Source organism: Phoxinus phoxinus, assembly GCF_949152265.1.
Source record: "Phoxinus phoxinus genome assembly, chromosome: 15".
In the NCBI taxonomy this organism is placed as follows: Eukaryota; Metazoa; Chordata; class Actinopteri; order Cypriniformes; family Leuciscidae; genus Phoxinus; species Phoxinus phoxinus.
Genome location: NC_136890.1, coordinates 1,709,543 through 1,722,042, shown reverse-complemented (window position 1 = coordinate 1,722,042; position 12,500 = coordinate 1,709,543). Strand labels below are relative to the sequence as shown.

The following is a 12,500-nucleotide window of genomic DNA, read 5'->3' as shown; positions in this document are numbered from 1 at the left end:
AGCTGCTCATTATCGAGTGGCATATTGTGCATGATGGCGTACAGCCACTCTTCCCTGGAGAGTCGCAGCGCTTCTGCCTTTTCCTCTTCCTCTCTCACTGTCCACATCCTGATGCGTGTGTGTGTGCAGTTTATGTATCAGCGTGCAACACCCATGCTTTATGCGATTTCTGGATTCCTGTAGTTCAAACAGTGCATCATGCCACTCGCAACGCCACAGTCATTGGTTCGATCCCCAGGAAAAGCATCAACTGACAGCATTTAAACAATGTATGCAGTGCAAGTCGCTAAGTATCTGCCGAATGCATAAATGTTATTAAGGATGCACGATATATCGGCCACCATATCGGTATCGGTCGATATATGTACATTTTTTATAGTTATCGGCAGTGTTGGGTGTAACTAATTTACTAAGTAATTAGTTACTGTACTTTAATTACTTTTTTCTCTAAAAAGTAAAGTAAAGGATTACTCTTAATTTTTCTGTAATTTAATTACAGTTACTTCTAATGTAATTGAGCTAAATACTGTGTATAGATCAATCCGATCTCACGGCAATTCGTATGCATCGACCTCACTCGTACGAATTAGCCACCTTGTAAAATAAGTATGAAATGTCATGAGATCAGACTGGTATTAACTAGAACAATTCTATATAAAACAATAGTGGGTTTAACATCAATTTATTGTCTGATGTTAAAAAGTATATGTTTATTATTTAACCTTCTCCCTTTAAATTGTTTGGTCAGTTTAAGGATAATTCATGCAATTTTATAGAATTTATTTGGAATAATTAAAACAGTTTCATGTCTATCCTTGTATTATTCAGATGGTTGAGGTTGATATGGGATTTAGAAAGTAATTAGTAATTAAAAGTAATTAAATACTATTTACAGTGAGTAATCTAATTACACGGTTGAAGAGGTAATTAGTAACTAGTAATTAATTACTTTTTTTAGAGTAACTTACTCATCACTGGTTATCGGTATCGGCCCGATAAGAAAATTTGTCCGATATATATTAAAGCCGATAACTAATGTATTATTTCCTTCAGCGGAGACACTTCAGATGCGACTGTTCAACATGATGCTTTTGAATTGCTTGAAATATGATTAGTGAAAAAAGGAAAATACAGTTCAGTGTAACATGTGCAGCGCAAGTCTGTCATATCGGCTACATAACAGTATCATGAGAACATTATAATTGTGTGTTTGGGACGTGGATTTAACGGTGAGACTTTTGTTTTTGTAATCAGGCTCTCAGAAATTATATAAAAATTTACATTTATCGGCGAAATATATCGGTTATCGGCTTTCAATTATAAAGAATTATCGTTATCGGCAGGACTGGACTGGGACAAAAAATCGGCCCTGGCATTTTGGCCCAGACCGGCCCACTACATATGATCCTAAGCACACCTGATCTTTGCACTCCCTTGAATATGTATATATGTATACGTTCGGGGGTTCATGAACCCCCCCCCCCCCCCCCCCCCACACACCCCTAAGAAAATGTTGTGGTTTTTAATGATAAATTTATCAATCTGGTGCACTTTGAGAGTTCAAAATTAAGAGCTCCAACCCATATTCAGTGTGCAAATTAAACAAAGAAAAGCTCAAAACTCTTTTAGTTGTGATATAGTTTCTGTCTACATTACATTACTACATAATAATAGTTATAATATTTATACCATGACAGTAATACCCATATGTTGTAAAACAAATGCACTGAAAAATAAAAGAAACTTTCATAATTAGTTTTGTACTCCTTTCTATACTTGAAAGAGATAAACAGATGATCTTTTATTTTGACGGAAACTGCATCAAGCTTTTATTTTGGAGGAAAACATGGTTTACAAACACGTCTCGTTACAATTCTAGTAAAATGCATAATCGTCAAATATGCAGATGTGAAAATAATGCGTAACTGGGTAATGGGTTCCTACACTCATAGCCTAAGTGTTCTGAAAGTAGCCTAGTTCTGCTTACCACAGTTCTCCACACTCACTCATCTCTCTCCTTATCCTCCTCACTATCCTCATCAGACACTTGAAGAGCCTCCTTGTGATTGGACCAGCCCAGAATAGCCCAGTGTCAATCAAGAAAAGAACCAATGGGCCGCTGATCTACACGCTTCATTGGCCGATCTGTGAAAAAAACAAAAAAACAACGCTGACTTTTTTTTGTCCAATGCATTACACCGGCACAAAGATCCCAGCACCGCCAAACAAAACAAAACGAATGGGCAGAAAAAACACACACATATCTTAAATACACACCACATATCACCGCAGGTAACAATTATAGTAATATAAAAAATTAAAAGATAAAAAGCTGAATCTATTTGTAAACGGTATCTTTAATCAAAAATACACTTAGATACACACTTTTCAGGATCTCAGTAAACAAAAACACAATAAGTGCCCCACAGTGGAGCCGATGGAGGGAGAAGCCTTGGTGGAGGGGCAAGGCAGAACCGAAGAGCCAAAGAAACCAGATGACACCGAAGGACCTGGAGGGCAAGACTGAGCCATGTGATGAGCGGACAAGATGGAACCAGGGTGCAGAAAGACTAAAGTACAGCTGGAGAAAAGGAGGAACAAGGCGCAGCTGAAGACCCTGAAGTCTATGGCGAAGACAGAGAGACGACTGACCAAGGTGGAGCCGTAAGGACGACAGACTCAGGTGGAGCCGAGGGAGCGAGGAGTCAAGGTGGAGCCGTAAGTACAACGGACTCAGGTGGAGCAGAGGGAGCGAGGAGTCAAGGTGGAACCGTAAGTACGACGGACTCAGGTGGAGCAGAGGGAGTGAGGAGTCAAAGTGGAGCCGTAAGGAGGACGGTCTCAGGTGGAGTCGAGGGAGCAAAGAGTCAAGGTGGAGCCGTAAGGAGGACAGTCTCAGGTGGAGCCGAGGGAGCGAGGAGTCAAGGTGGAGCCGTAAGTACGACGGACTCAGGTAGAGCAGAGGTAGTGAGGAGTCAAGGTGGAGCCGTAAGTACAACGGACTCAGGTGGAGCAGAGGCACTGAGGAGTCAAAGTGGAGCTGTAAGGAGGACGGTCTCAGGTGGAGTCGAGGGAGCGAGGAGTCAAGGTGGAGCCGTAAGGAGGACGGTCTCAGGTGGAGCCGAGGGAGCGAGGAGTCAAAGTGGAGCCGTAAGTACGACGGACTCAGGTGGAGCCGAGGGAGTGAGGAGTCAAAGTGGAGCTGTAAGGAGGATGGACTCAGGTGGAGCAGAGGGACTGAGGAGTCAAGGTGGAGCTGTAAGTACGACGGACTCCGGTGGAGCAGAGGGACTGAGGTGTCAAAGTGGAGCTGTAAGTACGACGGACTCAGGTGGAGCAGAGGGACTGAGGAGTCAAGGTGGAGCTGTAAGTACGACGGACTCAGGTGGAGCAGAGGGACTGAGGAGTCAAGGTGGAGCCGTTAGGAGGACGGTGTCAGGTGGAGTCGAGGGAGCGAGGAGTCAAGGTGGAGCCGTTAGGAGGACGGTCTCAGGTGGAGTCGAGGGAGCGAGGAGTCAAGGTGGAGCCGTTAGGAGGACGGTCTCAGGTGGAGCAGAGGGACTGAGGAGTCAAAGTGGAGCTGTAAGGATGACGGACTCAGGTGGAGCAGAGGGACTGAGGAGTCAAGGTGGAGCTGTAAGTACGACGGACTCAGGTGGAGCAGAGGGACTGAGGAGTCAAAGTGGAGCCGTTAGGAGGACGGTCTCAGGTGGAGTCGAGGGAGCGAGGAGTCAAGGTGGAGCCGTTAGGAGGACGGTCTCAGGTGGAGCAGAGGGACTGAGGAGTCAAGGTGGAGCCGTAAGGAGGACGGTCTCAGGTGGAGCAGAGGGAGCGAGGAGTCAAGGTGGAGCCGTTAGGAGGACGGTCTCAGGTGGAGCAGAGGGAGCGAGGAGTCAAGGTGGAGCCGTTAGGAGGACGGTCTCAGGTGGAGCAGAGGGAGCGAGGAGTCAAGGTGGAGCCGTTAGGAGGACGGTCTCAGGTGGAGCAGAGGGACTGAGGAGTCAAGGTGGAGCCGTTAGGAGGACGGTCTCAGGTGGAGCAGAGGGAGCGAGGAGTCAAGGTGGAGCCGTAAGGAGGACGGTCTCAGGTGGAGCCGAGGGAGCGAGGAGTCAAGGTGGAGCCGTAAGGAGGGCGGTCTCAGGTGGAGCCGAGGGAGCGAGGAGTCAAGGTGGAGCCGTAAGGAGGGCGGTCTCAGGTGGAGCCGAGGGAGCGAGGAAAAACCGGCATTAAAACACAGGCTTGGTCCTAATCTTTTCACATTACTAGATCTTTACAATAGAGTTTGAGTTCAGCACACTCACATCAGTCTTTAGAGTTTGGGTGCGGCTCCATTCCATGGCCTCGTTCTCGATGAGTATTCCCACTGAATGGACACAGGACTGGCTCACACACCTGGTCAGACATGGCTCCTTTATGTCGACTTCACACTGCACGATTATAGCCGCGATTTTCACTCGCCGAAAAATATCGGGACCTGTCTGCGATTCAAAATCCTGCTGTGTGAAAGTGTTCTGACTGAAAATGACATCGGCGATGACCTACAGCCAATGAGAGAGCAAGATAAAGGACAGGGAGAAGTTCGGGGAGGAGGTATAGACCAGAATATCAGTATTTTAATATATCTACAATTATATTAAACAGAAAAAAGCACAAACATTTACTTGCCCAGCAGCACATCGAAAAAATTATTTATTTAAACCCAACTCTCTTTGCAGAAACACTCCTTGCTCCCCGCGTCTCCTTTACTAAGCCCTTTACTCCTGCAGAATCCGCTTTATTGTTCTCCTTTCACTGCAAATCTACTCACAGACCATTTCATGCTTCTTGCGGGCTATACTTTGTAATAATTTCAGTCTCGCGCGAGAACTCTGCCCGCTTGATCTTGCATTATTTCCTGATAATTTCTCAGTTGTTCAGTTGTTCTCAGTGTCTGGTTGTGAAACGTCTGAGTCTGCGGACCAGACAGAGTTGTCTGCGATTCTTCCTATGTTAAAGTCATGCAATGTGAAACCCCCTGACGTGTGTGTGTGAGTGTGATTGAGAGTGTGTGAGTGAGTGAGTGTGTGTGTGTGTCTGTGTATATGTTTGTTAGTGTGTGTGTGTGTGTGTTTGTGTGTGTGTGATTTAATGAATGAATGTGAGAGTGTGTGTGTAAGAAATTGTGTGAGTGAGTGAGAGAGAGTGTGTGTGAGTGAGTGAGTGAGTGAGAGAGAGTGAGTGCGTGTGTGTGTGTGTCTGAGTGAGTGAGTGAGTGTGTATGTGAGAGTGAGAGAGAGAGTGTGTGTGTGTGTGTGCGTGTGTGTGTGTGTGTGTGAGTGTGTGAATTTGAATTACAGAATTTGAATATACAGTTTGTAGAGTATAAAAACTACTGTCTATGGAAATCCCCATAAAATATGGAAACCCTAGTGTGTGTGTGTGTGTGTGTGTGTGTGTGTGTGTGTGTGTGTGAAGAGCATGAATTATCAGTGCACCTATTGCTTAGATTTAGGAGTGTCTCTCAATAAGCCACAAAACAGAGCTCAACTTTCTTTAATAAATACAATTATTATAAATGATTAATTCAAAGAGAAAATAAATCAGTTATTTGGGCTTCTCCCATTATTTATCTTTTTACATACCGGTATATAATATGATGTATTTGACAGTGAAGCGGGATCTTCAATGTGAAATAAACACATATATGAGGAATAGATTGGTGTCTCTATATGACAGACGGGTGAACAATAAGAGGGATTAATGACAGCAACTGACAATGAAAACCAGGGCTTTTTAAAATGAATTTTTATTTGAAAGATTACGAATCGCCTCTTCTTGTATTTGGAAGAACATGCATTCATGACTTCATAATAAAACCAGGAACATGCATTTGGAGAAAGTGAATAGGGTCAAATTTGCCTAATTACACACACACACACACACACACACACACACACACACACACACACACACACACACACACACACACACACACACACACACACACACACACACACACACACTTTCATTCAATCACACACACACACACTCACTCACTCACTCACTCACTCACTCACACACACACACACACACACACACACACACACACACACACACACACACACACACTTTCATTCAATCACACACACACACACACACACACACGCACGCGCATGTGTGAAGCAGGTTTGGCAGGTGTAGTTCTCCACTGCAAACAACATCAGGTGCAGTCAGTGATAGACCGTTTTATTCACCTGTCTTGTGTGTGTGTGTGTGTGTGTGTGTGTGTGTGTGTGTGTGTGTGTGTCATAACAGGGAGGAGGCTGAATATGCACACACACACACACAGGACAAAAACATATTGGACTACCAGAGCATAAAGTAAGTCTGATGTTTTTCTCTCTTTCTGTGACTTTATTTCTTTGAGTCTTGTGAGAAATAATATAATCACAATAATATTAAGGATTCAATTTGTAAACATCAACTTCTGTGACGTTTCTCCTAAAATTGTTAATATTCTCCAATAAAGATGGACCTCTACACTGTAATAACAAATGTTGGTTTAACTTAAAAAAGCAAGTTACCTTGTTGCCTTAACATTTTGAGTTCGTTGTAATTAAAAATTTTAGTTAATACAATGAAGAAGAATGGTTTAATAAACAGAAACTCAAAATAGTGTCATCTTCACACATTAGTTGTCCAAGTTGATTTGACAAAAGATAAAAAGTTGTGATGATAAATCATGAAAATATTTTTTAATGCCAGTTTGAGGTTGAGGACGTTAGAAGAAACTCCTGATATCACATGTGGGGTTATGCACTAGATCTAGGGTTAGTCCTGTGAAATGTTTTGTTAATCTACATGTATTTGACTTCAAGACTGACGAGGCAAACGTTCATGCAAATAGAGTTTGACATGTAAGTGTGTGTGTGCTGATGGTTCAGTGTGTTGAGAATATAAAGGTGTGTGTGTGATATAATGAGAGGAAACGGCAGAATGGTAATTAGACTGTGAAATGTCTCGCATATGCCTTTATTTTTGTGGTGTTTTTTTAAAAGAAATGTTCTGAGTTCATACTACCTCTGGTCTGATGTCTGTGGGCTACAACATGCTGTCAAATAATTCACAATCATTTGTAAAAGTGTTTGCCACGTACTGACTTGACTTGATAATCCACAGCAAATATGCATGACACTGAAAAATTATAAACTTAATAACCACTAGGAACTATAACACCAGCACGAAATGAACTGAAGATTAGGTTCAAACACACACAAGTAACACGAGACTAAATGCAGGAGATGGTGATTCATTGACGAGATAACAAACAAGCGTATCTATGGAAACTAACATGACAATATAAACAAGGAAGCGGGAACTAAACCACAGGAAGAGAACAGAATATCAAAATAGCAGTCACAGGGAATCGTGACTAATTAAAGGGGTGATTGATTATGATTTAACTTTTCTAACTGTAGTCAGTGTGTAATGTTGTGTTTTCTAACTGTAGTTAGTGTGTAATGTTGTGTTTTCTAACTGTAGTTAGTGTGTAATGTTTCTGTTTGATCATAAACAACATCTGCAAAGTTACAACATCAAAGTTCAGAGCAAAGGGAGATATTTGCTTTTACAGAAATAGTTTTTTAAGGACTACAACAAACGGCTGGTAGAAACTACACGACATTCCTCCCGGGTTAGTGAGTGACATCACCAACCCTAATTTACATAAACCCCGCCCCCGGAACCCGATTTATAGATTATCATGACAGAATATGCTAATCAATGACTAGATAATACACATAAGAAACATAAATTCATCAACTAACCATTCAGAAATGTCCTGTTGCTTCTACATGTTGTCTCTTCTTCTTGAGTCTCTCCATCATTGACTCCGGTTTGAACATAAAAAGCTGAGACTGTGTGATATCAGAAGTAACTGCGTGCGAAGCTTATTTCTGTTTATTGGACGGGAGGAGCTACAAAGTTTTGTTCATTCATCAACTGAAAACCGAATAGACTGAAAGATCAATTCATGCACTCTAAAAAATTCTGGGTTGTTTCAACCCAATTTTGGGTCAAATATGGACAAACCAAAACGTTGATTTAACCCAACGGCTGGGTTTGTCCATATTTGATCCAAATTTGGGTTGAAACAACCCAGCATTTTTGTGTGTGTGGGATTTAAGAAGGAATTTCGGTGCTTCAAAATGAAATTCGGTTAAAATCGAGAGCCCTATTTTCTTCGTCCGATTCTGGTCAGATGCGTCTCATCACACACACATTAATGCTTTGTGTGTTTTTTTTTTTTTTGTAGATTTGTACTCCGGTGGATCTGCAGAGCAGCCTCAGAAAAAGAAGACTCTGCCCCCTCTCAGGCCATGCCCCGCCCTTCTCCAAGAGAGGCCACGCCCCCTTCCCGTAGCCACGCCCCTGAAGCCCAGAGCACAGAAAACACACGGTACTAAACACGTTTTCCAGTCGTTCACACCAGCAGTCCAATGTTTTTATTCATCCCATTGCTGGGTTTTCAGCATAAGCGTGTGTTTGCAACGTGTGTGTGAACTATTTTCTGTGGCTTTCACATATAGTGCAAAACAGACAGAGGAAGGAAGTGCAGACAACACACTCTCTGCTTCCTGAATTCAGCTCGTCTCTATGAATTGCATCATTAACATTATATTTCATGAGTTCTAACATACACGCGCGACTCATCTACAAACACTTTAATTAGTTCTCATTTGAAGCGTTTAATCCGCTCATGCACGCACACACTTCATCTTCTCGACTCTGCTGTGTGTGTGTGTGTGTGTGTATCTCGCAGTGTGACCGCAGCTCTTTTCGCATGCTCATCTCCACTTCCTGTTCTCACTTCAGGAAGCTGACAGTTTCTCGGACAGCTGAAGGCTTTCCATCTTTATCTTTACGCTTAACTGGTTTTCGATTGCTCGTTTGCATGCGCCTCTCCTGGATTCGGAGCGATGGGAATGGAGTGTGATCTGATTGTGTTCTCTGTGTGTGTGTCCGTCAGTGCGCCCTGAGCCTGTGCACCTGCGACCCGTCCCCCGCCCCCCCCCCCCCCGAGACCCGTGTGCCGAGTGTGTGCCGGATCATCCGCAGCGACTCCAGGTACGAGATCTAGTGTCACTTATACATTAGTTAACTACCACTGTTAACATGAACAATACTTCTACAGCATTTATTCATCTCAGTTCATAAATATTCAACATAATACGGTAATAAAATCAAAGATTGTTAACATTAGTTAATGCACTGTGAACTAACATGAACAGCTGTATTTGTATTAGCTAACATTAATAAATACAGTAACAAGTGTATTACTCATGGTGAGTTCATGTTAGTTAATAACCTAATGTTACTTATGAACCTTATTGATAAGCGTTACTTCTCTCTACTAACATTTAAACTGATGCAATGCACACATGCATGTTTTATATTGTACTTTTATTTTTTTTTAAAAACTTGCATTTCGCTTCTGTTGATGTTTTAATATTCATTGATATCCTCTAAATGTATCTCGTTTTCTTTAGCTTTTTTGTCAAATGTAAGATTCTAAATAAAATACTTATTAAACATGCAAAAACAAACATGTATTTGTGTAGTTACATCTATAACCTGAGTAACCTGAGCGCACCCGTAGAGTTTTCCAGCATCAGAAGTACATATACAGTAAAGTGTGTAGAAGCGTCTCGCTGTAGATATAAGACTGTGTTTAACTTTTCCCCGTTGGGTTTTCTGTCTGCTTTTGAACTGATCTGATCTGATGACGAATCTGTTGTTGTGTGTAGCTGAACGTTTCAGAGCGGATGGACTTCACACAGTCACTGAACTGAATTAGCCGGAGTAATAATAACACTATCGTTCTTGTAGAGTTTGAGTCAGTCTCATATTTGATGTTTTCATCATTGATTCTGTTCTTTCTGTGTTGTATAAAGTGTAGAAATAAAGCTGACTTGATACTTACTTCCATCAGTCAGAATACTGTAGACAATATATTAATAATAAACACATCCTCTGTACACACTAAAGGATGAACAGAAGCTGTTTGCATGTGTACTCGCATGACACTGTAAATGCCTTTATAAAGGGATCATTACAGGGCAGGGCTGCAATATTATTATTATTAGACTAATCATTGTTGATTATCTCTCTAAAATGTTTTATGAGTTAGTCACGCACTGAACAAAACTGGTTTTCTTCTGAATCTAATTGCCTCTGATTGGTCGATGCCTTCATATGCTCATGAACTGACTGGTTAAAACACAACGCTGAACATAAGCATATGAACATGATTCACATTTCACTTTAATCACTTCTGTCGGAATGACTTTATCTTGACTGTGCAACGCCATCTTTGCCTCCTTATCTTGCATTTTAGTGGCTTCTTTTATATAAATACATTTTCATTTACACAGTCAATCTACTTGCATTTTAATTGAAAAAATACTTACAGGTGAAACTGGAAACATTAGAATATTGTGCAAAAGTTCATTTATTTCAGTAATTCAACTTAAAAGGTGAAACTAATATATTATATACTATCATTACATGCAAAGTGAGATATTTCAAGCCTTTATTTGTTATAATTTTGATGATTATGGCTTACAGCTTATGAAAACCCCAAATTCAAAATTAGAATATTGTGAAAAGGTTTTCATAAGCTGTAAGCCATAATCATCAAAATTATAACAAATAAAGGCTTGAAATATCTCACTTTGCATGTAATGAGTTTATATAATATATTAGTTTTACATTTTAAGTTGAATTACTGAAATAAATGAACTTTTGCACCATATTCTAATGTTTCCAGTTTCATCTGTAGCCTACATCATATTTTTGGTCACTTTACAGTTAGGTTATATTTCTTAACATAAGTTAAATATATTAGTTAACATGAACTAATACTGAAGCTTTTATTAATCTGAGTTAATGTTAATTTCAAGATTTACTAATACATTATTAATCTCAAAAGTTATGTTATTAAGTATCTGACATGGGCTAACAATGAACAGTTTTTATTAATAACGTTAACTAAGACGAATAAATCCGATATAAAAATGTATTGCTCATTGTTAGTTTATATTAGTAAATGCATTAACCAACAGTAACTAACCGGAGTGACATTGTATGAGGATGATGGGAGAAACACACACATTAGCTTCGGTTAAACAGGCGTATAATAATTTGGGTAAATGTGTAATCTAGATTTATGCCTATTTCTTCACATCTTCACGGACACAACAATGATTTCCTCGTGTGTTAATATTTTTCCTTGTAATAATGTATGATTTGCAAAAATGAAAACTGCTGCGTCTGTTTAGATTAGAGAATCAAAGTGTGTGTGTGTTGTGCACACGCTACATAATGGCCAAGCACGCGTCCTTAAAATAGCATCTGACTAACGCGCGGCGCCGCTGTCTTTAGACTGGGTTTCTCCTGGTCAGTGGCGGAGTTGTTTTCTGGAACTGCAGAATATCACCAGGGAACGTTTGCGCCGGAACACACTCCTCTTTACACTGAACCGCCCCCCCGAACGCAAGTTCATTCCCTAATTTACCGACGTGTGTCTGTGGAGGGAAGAGTCCGCTGTGCGCGGGTGCAGAATAGGAATGATACATGCGTTGTGTACAAAGTCAATTGCGCTGGGTGCAAGATACGGCCCCAAGATCAAATATAAAACTGTATTAGGTAACACTTTATTTTACAGTGTCCCTGTTACACATCTTACATCCACATACTATAGTAATAACAGTAAATACTGCAATATAACAAGCAACTGACCCTCAACCGAACCCTAACCCTGATTATATATGAAGGACTGTTGTTTATTAATATTACTCAGTACTTATGTGTAGAGTTACACTGTAATAAGAGCACCTTAAAATATAGGGTTGCACTTTATTTTAAGGTGTCCGTAATTATACATTTAAATACTGAGTAATATTCATTAATATGTACTTACTATAGGGTTTGGTTTAAGGTTAACTGCATGTAATTATGTATAATTGCCTGTCATTACTTTGGTAAGTACATGTAACAAGGACACTGTGAAGTAAAGTGTAACCCTATATTATCGTTCCCACAACGAACACGTGCAGTTTTGTCGCCTGTCTCTTTAAATACATAAAGCAGGATGGATTCTGATTGGCTATTGTTTGTTTTTCCTAAAAACATTTGCTTTTGCATTCATTGTTATTGTCACTTCATCTTTCCAGGTTTCCGGTTCTGGGTGTCCAGCGAAGGAACGGCATGGATCCTGCGGCCGCACAGGATTCTGGGGATTTTGTCTCTGCGGACGGACTAGTGTTTAAACCCAGTGAACTCTCAGAGCTTTTGGGATTGTCCGGCGTAAACTCCTTCCAATCGGACTCTGTGAATGACGTCGATATTGCAGACGGGCTTCAAAAAGAGCACAAGACACTTTCCAGCGGTGGATTGGAGGATAATCGCGAGGCAACGGAGCCGGCGCAGAATCCCGAATCCAACGGGAAGATCCCGAACCG

At 41.1% G+C, this 12,500-nt stretch overlaps 1 protein-coding gene across 12 annotated transcripts in view; it reads left to right on the top strand.

Annotated features, from left to right (window-relative positions):
• Positions 1-12,500, top strand: part of fgd (faciogenital dysplasia) — a 71,211-nt gene that overhangs the window by 24,923 nt on the left and 33,788 nt on the right. For 5 of the 12 annotated variants that reach the window (XM_079637010.1, XM_079637008.1, XM_079637003.1 and 2 more), the window contains 2 exons: positions 8,294-8,437; positions 12,213-12,500. The exon at positions 12,213-12,500 is cut by the window's right edge and continues 205 nt beyond it. In XM_079637010.1, the coding sequence (XP_079493136.1) occupies positions 8,358-8,437; positions 12,213-12,500 (368 nt within the window). In that variant the 5' untranslated portion in view covers positions 8,294-8,357. Of the gene's footprint in view, positions 1-6,294; positions 6,361-8,293; positions 8,438-8,626; positions 9,106-12,212 lie in introns of those variants that run through there. The other 7 variants (XM_079637012.1, XM_079637011.1, XM_079637005.1 and 4 more) reach the window with 4 other exon arrangements.